Below are 8961 nucleotides of genomic sequence, written 5' to 3'. Positions count from 1 at the left end.
TCCTGCCGGCTTGGGACTCTGGCCTTTCCCGCCTCCAGCTGCTGATCCGACCCCCTGGACCTGGAGAACTCTAGGACCCAGCAGCCCAGAGACGGTGGCGTTGGGGTCCTTACCTCCAGGTCCTGCCCCCTTCTTTCCCCCTCCTCCCTCTTCCCTTCCCCTCTACTCTCCTTCACCTCTGCCCCCTCCCCTCGCTCCCCAGCCACCCCCAGCCGGCTCCACCCACTGCACAGTCACATGGGGGCAACGCCGGATTTAAGCTTAATCTGCCCGGTGCTCAGCACAGCAGCCTGGCTTGGGCCCTTCTGCTGGGCTGGTCTTGGGGCCCTCCCTGGGCAAGGGCGGCCCACAGTCACTCCATCCATGAACCTGGGGCTGGCAGGGTCGCTGGAGATCCAGCTAGCACTGGAGACCGTTATCCAGGTGGGCCTGGGGCTGTTTCCACCCTGCTCAGGGGAGTGGTCCTGGTAGGAGTGGTGAGAGGTGGGTGCATCTTTAGGGAGAGGGGGACGGGGGAGGGTGCGCAGGGTCCGCAGCTTGCAGGCTCCTGCAAGTCCCAAGGCAGGAGGCACCTAGGGCTCAACAGCTGTGGCTCTCTTGTCTCACCCAATGCCCTGTGGAGGGGAGAGGGGGTCCCTAATCTTCGATTTTAGGGCTCCGGTGACTTCTGGCACGGCTAGATCCTTACTCATCTAGGGTTGGAGCTGGGTTAGGGCCCTCAGCACTCTGCTTCCCTCTTGGGGTCTGTGAGTTGGTCTTGGGGTCAGTTCTCCTCTCTGGCCCCAGGAGGCCTCCTTCCTGGGGCAGGGGACACACAAGGCTCCCCTCCCATGGGCCCCTTTGCAGCTCTAACTTCCAGGCTGTACCTTTCTGGGGCCTTCCTGTGACCTCCCGGCACCACACTGTGGGCTGTAGGGCTTCACCTGTCTCTTCCAGGGTCCAAAGTCCCTGAGGACCCCCTCTCTCTTTCCTCACAGACCCTGGAGAGTAGTGTCCTCAGTCCAGGCCTGGAGAAAGGTCGGAGCGTGCAGGACCTGGCCCAGGGCTCTCCGCTGAGCTGCCTGCCCGCCTGTATCAGGAAGACTGTCACCCACAACCTCACCCAGCCCAAGAGCCCAGGTGCCGCCCCTTCCGTCGCCCACATTTCTCAGCTCCTACTCCACAGTCCCAGATGACAGAAACTGTAGAGTCCATTTGCTGAACATCCGGGACACAGGCACAGCTGCGATGGGGGGACTCACCTTATTCCCCAGACTTATTTCTTGCCTGTAAGGTGCAGCTTGAAGGAAAGAGTTACGCAGCCCGCTGCAGAGACATGAACACCAAAAGCCACATTCCCTCCCAGGAGGCATGAGCTGGCTGAACCTGTGATTATGGGGGAGGCAGCTCCACTCAGACCAGGGTTTGGCAGAGGTTTGATGGTCCAGGCAGGAAGCCTAGTTTGGCTGTTTTCCTCCGCTCTCTTCCCCTTCCTTGCAACTTGACCCACACTATCTTGAGCCCCACCTGTAGGAGTTTCCTGGAGCCCTGCCTTGAGTGAGGTTCACTTGCTTTCTTGCAATGTCTAGTTGCTGTTCTACCCATTTCGCAGATGAGTAAGGCTGAGGGATAGAGAGTACTCAGAGAAGGAAGGAGAATGAACACAGGTCTTGTGGTCCTGGGTGGGGTAGGTAGAGATGCTCCCTGTACTTCTAGACTAAGCCACTTCCTGCCGGGATCTGGTTCTTCACCCACCCTGAGGAATGAGTGAGGTGCCTGTGGGGAGGATGCCCCGCTGATGCCCTGCGGGCAGAAGCCAACCATGCGCGTGCCCGCTGTTCTTCCCTTGCCAGTCCCTGCACCGGCTCTGGAGATGGCCTCACTGCTGTCGCTGCAGGAGGAGAACCAGCTGCTGCAGCAGGAGCTGTCTCGCGTGGAGGACCTGCTGGCGCAGAGCCGCGCTGAGCACGATGAGCTGGCCATTAAGTACACCGCCGTCAGTGAGAGAGTAGGTGCTCCCGGGCTGGGGGCTGGGCGTGCACAGCGGGGTGGTGGTGGTGGCCCCACCTGGGCCAAGGTGGCCCTGGCTTCAGGCAGGCCTGAGGTCACATTGCGGCTCTGGAGAGCTGTGGCACTCTGGGAGCTGGTTTCTGTAGGGGGTGGCCGTGGGTTGGGGGTTGCTGTCTGATCAGTGATCAGGTAAGTGGCTTGCAGCACAGAGGACAGGGCCCTTAGAGGCCCCTCCTGGCCCAAAGGCTCTGCGCCTCTCCTGGGTCCCCGTTTCCATGGTCATCAGGGTCAAGGCCATGCTGGGGGCTGGGCCGGCGGCTGGCACTGGCACCCACAGCATTCTGTGGGCTGGGCCGGGAGGACAGAGACACCAAGCATATCCAGATAAGACTTGCGCCCTAGGGACCGAGGCTGCAGGCTGGTGGGGACCCCAGGCCTGAGGGTGGGAGGTACGCAGGTGCCGGGGGTGCAGAGTGCTTCTGGTGCACTGTCTGCCCTGGAACATGAGGCTCAGGGCCAGTGACCCTGGGGGATGGGTGGTGGCTGAAGGTTGGTGAGTTTCACAGGGACAGGTGTGTGCGCAGAGAGGTGTTAAAAGCAGTTCGTAGTATAATAGTAGCTACCGTTTATTGAGTGCCTACTGTATACCAGGAATGGGGGGTGCTTTATATATTACACAGCATGATCAGGACTATTGTGATGCCCATTTAACAGAGAGAAAAGCACCATATTTGGGGTTGCACAGCCAGTTAAGAAGCTAGAGCTGAGGATACAGCTCAGTGGTCCAGGGCCTGACTGGCAAGTGCAGGGTCCTGAGTTCAATTCCCAATACCAAACAAAACAAAAACAAAAAACCAAGAACCCAGATCTCCTGTCTCCCAGCGTGGGACTATGGATTGGAGTTTTGTTGCTTGGGCTAGAGGTCCCAGGGGACAGCTGGACCCTGGAAAGTGGAAAGGGACTCGTAAGGCAAGGGCAGCCCCAGGGTCCCCTCTGAGTTAATGGCAGGGCAGTGTTGGCCCAGCCCCCTGGGCTGGCCATGTCTGTACAGAGGTCTGCATAGTGTGCTGGGGATGGGGGTGGCGCATGTGGGTAAGCCTGGTCCTGGTGGCAGTCTGCCTGGACAAGCCCCTGGCTTGTTGGGACTTGCTGAAGGTAGGGGCCTAAGTGGCCCCCAGCTTTGGGGACAGGACAGAGCTCTTTTTCCCAGGGTCCACAGGGGGCATAGTGGGCAGGCTGGCCTGAATGCTACATGTCAGTGGTGACAGGCCCTGAGCCAGCCTCCTCCTGGTTCGGTCCTTTCTTCTTTCGGCCCCTGGCATTGTGCCACACCTCAGGGGCTGTCTTTTAAATGACAACTTCTGAGTGACGGTGAAGCCAGCACTGCCCCTGGTTAGCAGAGGAGGGGAAGAAAGGTGGCAGATGGCTGGTCTGGGCTCTGCTGGGGCACAGCTGCTGACGCTGCAGCGGCAGCCGGGAGCTGCATTCGTCTAGAAAGTTCCGTCATGGCCGAACGGCGCGCAGGGGCAGCTGGGATCCCAGCTGTCCTCTGTGAGTTGGATGGAGCACAGCTCAGTCCAGTGACCTTGTGGCTGCTCCTCTCCACAGACAGCATCGCCTTGTTACAAATGGGGAAACTGAGGCCCAGGCAGGGGGCATGATAGTTCTGTGGTGGAGCTGGGATGAGACCCCTGGCCCGGAGCCGTGCAGCCATGTGACACTCTCCCTTCTGTGCTCCTGTCCCTATGCCAGCAAACAGCCAGGCCTGCTCCCGTGGCTGTGCCTGCTTTATGGCAGGCCGGGTTGGGGCAGCCATGGAAGTTTACCTGGGTTGGGGGCAGTCAGCGAGGTCATTCTGGTCCCACAAACCTCCTTCCTCCCAGGGAGGTAGTGGCAGAAGCACGCGGACAGATGTCCTGTTAACTGTATGTCCTTTGGGGAAACAGGCAGAGGCTCCCAAAGCCACCTTCCAGGGGTCAGAGAGGTCCTCAGCATCCCCAAGGAGCAGGGTGAAGCAGCTGGGATGAGGAAGCGGGGAGTGACCTTGGCTCCCAAGAAGAGCACCCCCCCTCCTCCAGTGTCCATGGCAACCCGGACGAGGGAATGGAATGGCAGCCAGTGAATGGAAGGAAGCCCAGTTGCTAGGGGAGACAGTAAACTTCTTTCATCTCTAGCTTGGTAGCAGCCCCCTTCCCTTCAGAAGGGAAGTTCAGTGAAGGCTTACTTTGGGAGGGGCAAAGTTTGCAGTGGGAGCTGAGGTGGGGCTCGGAGGGGCCTGGCTCTGATTTTGAGCACCGAACCCCTCCACGTCGCAGAGGCTCATGGCGCAGGTTGCACCGGTGTGCAGAGTGTACACAGCACGGGCAGACTCCACACAGACACGCAGGTGCCTGAGATGCCAAGGGAGACACACACGTGCCACAGGCATGCACTTCGATGCTCAGAGAGTACACAGCATAACCCACACCCACAGCAGGTGCCACTCAGCCCCATGGGGAACAGAAGAGCCCCCTGGATGAGCAGTCACGTCACCACCCGGTACCTGTGACGCGGGCAGCATCAACCACTGCCTCCTATCCCACTGCCAGCATCAGCCCACCAGGGGCGCCTCAGTGCATGAAGACAGTCACTGCCACACCCCAGGCTCCCCTGACTTGTCACTCACATCTCTCTGACACACACAGATAGATGCACTCAGGAACTCATGGCTCAGGAAACACAGAGGGACACCGTCCGTGCACCACAGCACAGACCACAGCCACAGACACCACCTCCCCAAGGTGCACACAAGACCCAGACACCAAATTGGCCTTCTGCACCTAGTGTGTGTGACAACGCACAGGGCCCTGAGACGAGATAGATGGCTGAACGTACCACAGCCCAGTCGCAGCCAGTGAGGTACACTCGTGTGATATGTGACACACACGTGCCTGTCTGGGCCACCACCAGGCACGATGTGCACGCTACCCACCTCCAACTTGAGTGGACTCCATGCTGACCCTTGCCCAGGCGGGGCCCCACCTGCCACCCTCCTCAGCAGCCTCAGCCAGGTCTCTCCTAACTTGTGAAGCCCTACGTGCCCTACCAGTCCTTGCTGCTGAGCGGGCCTAGACCTAGGATTAGTGTGGGTGAGAGAAGCTGTCCCATTGGTTTCCTGTGACCACTGTGGCCCCAGGTCCATATGTGAGTGCCCAGCCCAGGCAGTAGCAGGCTGGGTACCCCCCAGGGGAGGAGGTTGTTGGGGGGCTCACAGGGGGGGCGCCCTGTATGTGCTCACTGAGGCCCTCTCCCCCCCCCCTTCCTCCTAACAACTGAAGGAGGCCGAGGACCCTGGGATCAGCAGTCACCTAAAGGGGACTGAGAGGGTTGTGTGGCTATTTGGGACAGCTGGACCTTGCCCAGGGGAGTTGGGGATGGAGCAGCCAAGTGCTGTCTGGGGGTGGAGGGAGGACAGTGTTGGAGGTGAGGAAGCCGAGTGGTGAGCCAGCATGCAGAGGGACTGTGCAGGATGACATTACAGATTTCCATGCACTATATATGGTGGATATGCTCACTTCTGTCACCCTGGGGACACGAAAATGCCTCTGTGCACACCTGTAAGCTCAGGTCTGTGTATGTATTTTGAATGGGTTCACATGTACTTGTGTCGTTAATTTATGATCCCAAATATTTACTGAGGGCCAACGGTGCCATTCTGTGGCCACTGTTTAGGTACTAAAATACAGCAGGTAGCCAGGTACGGAGGCACATGACTGTAATTCCAACAATCTGGGAGGCTGAGGAAGGAGGATCACAAGTTCATGCCTAGCCTGGGAAATTTAATGAGACCCTGTGTCAAAATAAAAAATAGAAAATAAAGAGGGATGGAGATGTAGGTCAGAGTGAAGGCCCTGGGCTCAGTCCTCAGTCCTGAAAAAAGTAAGACATGAGGGGGAACAAAACTCCAAGCTTTGCAGACCTCACCTTGGGCAGGCAGTGGGGGTGAGGAGATGTGGTGACAGATCTACCTTGCACCACAACAGGGCTAAGTATGTGTTCTGAAAAAGAGGCGCATGCTGTCCTAAGGACATTTCCAGTTTACCCAGGTGCACCTGCTCGGCACGCATGCACCCACGCTTGCTTGGTGTACATTCATCCAAGCCTGTCTTTTTTTTTTTTTTTTTGGTGGAACCGGGGATTGAACTCAGGCCCTTGTACTTGGCCAGGGACGTGCTTATTCTACTGAGCCATCTCCCCGGCCCCCATTTTTTTTTTTTTTTTTTTTTTTTCATTCATGCCTGTCTGTGTGCCCATGGATGCCTGCAGCAGCCCTTTCTGGGCTTGCAAGGCACTGTGGCTCTGGACCCAGCCTGGTGCTCCCTGCAGAGGCCCTTGCCTGCCTCTCATCTAGGGTCCTTCCTTGTAGCTGGAGCAGGCGATGCGGCTGGAGTCTGGAGAGCTGGAGACACAGGAGCCCAGGGGGCTGGTTCGGCAGAGCGTGGAGCTTCGGAGGCAGCTTCAGGAGGAGCAGGCCTCCTACCGGCGCAAGCTGCAGGCCTACCAGGAGGGCCAACAGCGGCAGGCTCAGCTGGTGCAGCGGCTGCAGGCCAAGGTCAGGGTCCACTCCAGGCCCCTGCCCTCTCTTGACTTTGTCTCTGCCTGCCCCCTGGGGCTGACAGAGGCTGTCCACTCATTCCCAGATTCTCCAGTACAAGACGAAGTGCTCAGAGCTAGAGCAGCAGCTGCTGGAACGATCCACAGAGCTGGAACGGCAGCGGCTGAAGGTGGGTGCTGGGCGAGGCAGGTGACCCTCAGCTCTGCCTGCCAAGTCTCACGAGCCCCCTTCCCGCCCAGGACACGGAGCACAGCCAAGACCTGGAGAGCGCCCTCTTGCGCCTGGAGGAGGAACAGCAGAGGTGAGGGTGCGGCCAGGAGGGCACAGGGCTGGTGGGATGGTCTGGTCCATGATCATCACAAGTGCCCACAGGCCCCACCTTTCCCGCCCAGAAGCGCCAGTCTGGCCCAGGTGAACGCCATGCTACGAGAACAGTTGGACCAGGTGGGCACGGCCAACAAGGCTCTCAGCGAGGATATACGCAAGGTGACCAGCGACTGGACACGCAGCCGGCAGGAGCTGGAGCAGCGGGAGGCAGCTTGGAGGCGTGAGGAGGAGGTGCGGGCGGGGCCGCCCGATGGGGCGGGGCCGCCAGATGGGGGTGGAGCCCTGTGGCAGGGTGAGGACTCCAGTCTGGGGTGGGGTGGGGGAGCTCTAGCATCAGCCTCCTGAGCTCCTCCTTGCAGGGCTCAGGTCATCGCTGAGAGATCAGGCCTTCATTCCCACGTCCCCTGTACACCTTTTCTCTTAGTCCTCGTATGTGCAGCATGTGGTAGGTGCTGTCACTACCATTTATTTGCAGGGATTTTGGTTTTTTAGTGCTGGGGATCAAACCCAGACCTTCACCCATAGCAGGCAAGGGCTCTGCTCTGAGCTATGCCTAAGCTCTTGCTGTCGTCATTTAAAGAAGGGGACAAGCAACCTGTCCATGGTGGTGCCCTTGGCAGCTGGGATGCAGAACAGGTCCCCAGCATCCTGCCTGTCCCCTTCACGTCTCGAAGCCGGAGGAGGCATGGAAAGCCAGCACCCTGGGCCAGTGGAGCAGGGGGCTAGGATGTACCAGGGGCTGCAGGAAGCCCTCCTCCCAGGTGCCAGTGCATCCATAATGATCAGAGCTAGGAGGCCGGGGGAGAAGCAGCCCAGCCTCCTCCAGCCCCTCACTCGGTGCCTCTTCCTTCCAGTCCTTCAATGCCTACTTCAATAGCGAGCACAGCCGCCTGCTGCTCCTCTGGAGGCAGGTGGTGGGGCTCCGGCGGCTGGTCAGCGAGGCGAAGATGTACACAGAGAGGTGAGGCCCGGCTGGCCGGGGTGGGTTATGGAGACCCTGCTGCCCCATCTCCAAGACCAGCTCAGCTCAGCTCAGCATACCTACTGTGTGCCGGGCCTGTGGAGGGGCAGAGGCAGCGTGTGCCGCAGTAGTACCACAGCCATGGCACTGGCCAGGGGTTCCCCTGCAGCTGGGCTCTTTGTATAGTGATTTCATCAGATATTCACAGAAGCCCTGTGACACTTCCCATTTTACAGATGAGGGTACAGAGGTTCAAAGAAGTTGTGTGATCTTCCCCAAGGTCAAGCAGCAGTAAATGGCCGAACTGGAATTTGCAGCTCCTGCTTGCAATCCACTAGAATATTAAGTTATGCTATCACAACCTCTAAGGGTAAAATGATAACCACCCCCAATTCTATACTGAGGAAATAACGTTTAGCGCGAGGACAAAGGGACGAGGAGATGTTATGGAGGCTCAGAAGGATGGAAAGAGTGGAGAGGTCAGAAGACACATGGTGCAAGAGGTGGGGTTTGTCCTGAGTCAGGAGGGATGGGTAGGAACATAACTGCCAGAGCTGGGGACATTGGGGGCAGAGGAAGCCGCAATGGCAAAGGCCTGGGGGTGGGAAAAAGGGAGGTTGGAGTAGGAGCAGGGGAGGGGAAGGAGGGGCCTCAGCAGGGAGCCTGCTCCTGCCTGGTCTCTGGCCAGAGGCTTCTGTGGGCAGTGGGGACAGTGATCTCGTGAGCTGCGGGGAACACCTCAAGGCAAGAGAACACTGTTTCCTTTTTTTTTTTTTTTTTTTTGGTGAAACCAGGAATTGAACTCAAGCCCTTGCGCTTGCCGGGGAAGTACTTATTCTACTGGCTATCTCCCCAGCCCTAAAGTAGGTTTTGTGTTTAGTGCTTTAAATATTTGTATCTGCTGGGCATGGTGGCATGTGAAGCAGGAGGCTCTCCACAGGTTTAAAGTCATAGCCTCGGGGGCTGGTGAGATGGCTCAGTGGTCTAAAGCATCTACTTAGAACAAGCTTAGCAAAGCACAGGGACCACGGTTCAATCCCCCAGCACCACATGCCAGCCAGCCCCGCCCCCTGGTGGGCTGAGCTGGCCA

The 8961-nt window shown here is 58.5% G+C and overlaps 1 protein-coding gene across 4 annotated transcripts in view; it reads left to right on the top strand.

Annotated features, from left to right (window-relative positions):
* Nucleotides 1-319: 319 nt before the first annotated feature.
* The window catches only part of Crocc (ciliary rootlet coiled-coil, rootletin), a 41485-nt gene continuing 32843 nt past the window's right edge, over nucleotides 320-8961 (top strand). For all 4 annotated transcript variants that reach the window (XM_023722573.1, XM_023722572.1, XM_023722571.1 and 1 more), the window contains exons 1-8: nucleotides 320-423; nucleotides 978-1119; nucleotides 1833-1987; nucleotides 6395-6580; nucleotides 6669-6752; nucleotides 6823-6884; nucleotides 6976-7141; nucleotides 7765-7871. In XM_023722573.1, coding sequence (XP_023578341.1) covers nucleotides 364-423; nucleotides 978-1119; nucleotides 1833-1987; nucleotides 6395-6580; nucleotides 6669-6752; nucleotides 6823-6884; nucleotides 6976-7141; nucleotides 7765-7871 — 962 coding nt within the window. In that variant the 5' untranslated portion in view covers nucleotides 320-363. The remainder of the gene's footprint in view (nucleotides 424-977; nucleotides 1120-1832; nucleotides 1988-6394; nucleotides 6581-6668; nucleotides 6753-6822; nucleotides 6885-6975; nucleotides 7142-7764; nucleotides 7872-8961) is intronic.

This window comes from Octodon degus, unplaced genomic scaffold, assembly GCF_000260255.1.
Source record: "Octodon degus isolate 3935 unplaced genomic scaffold, OctDeg1.0 scaffold00092, whole genome shotgun sequence".
Taxonomy (NCBI): Eukaryota; Metazoa; Chordata; class Mammalia; order Rodentia; family Octodontidae; genus Octodon; species Octodon degus.
This window is presented reverse-complemented; position numbering and strand designations above follow the sequence as displayed.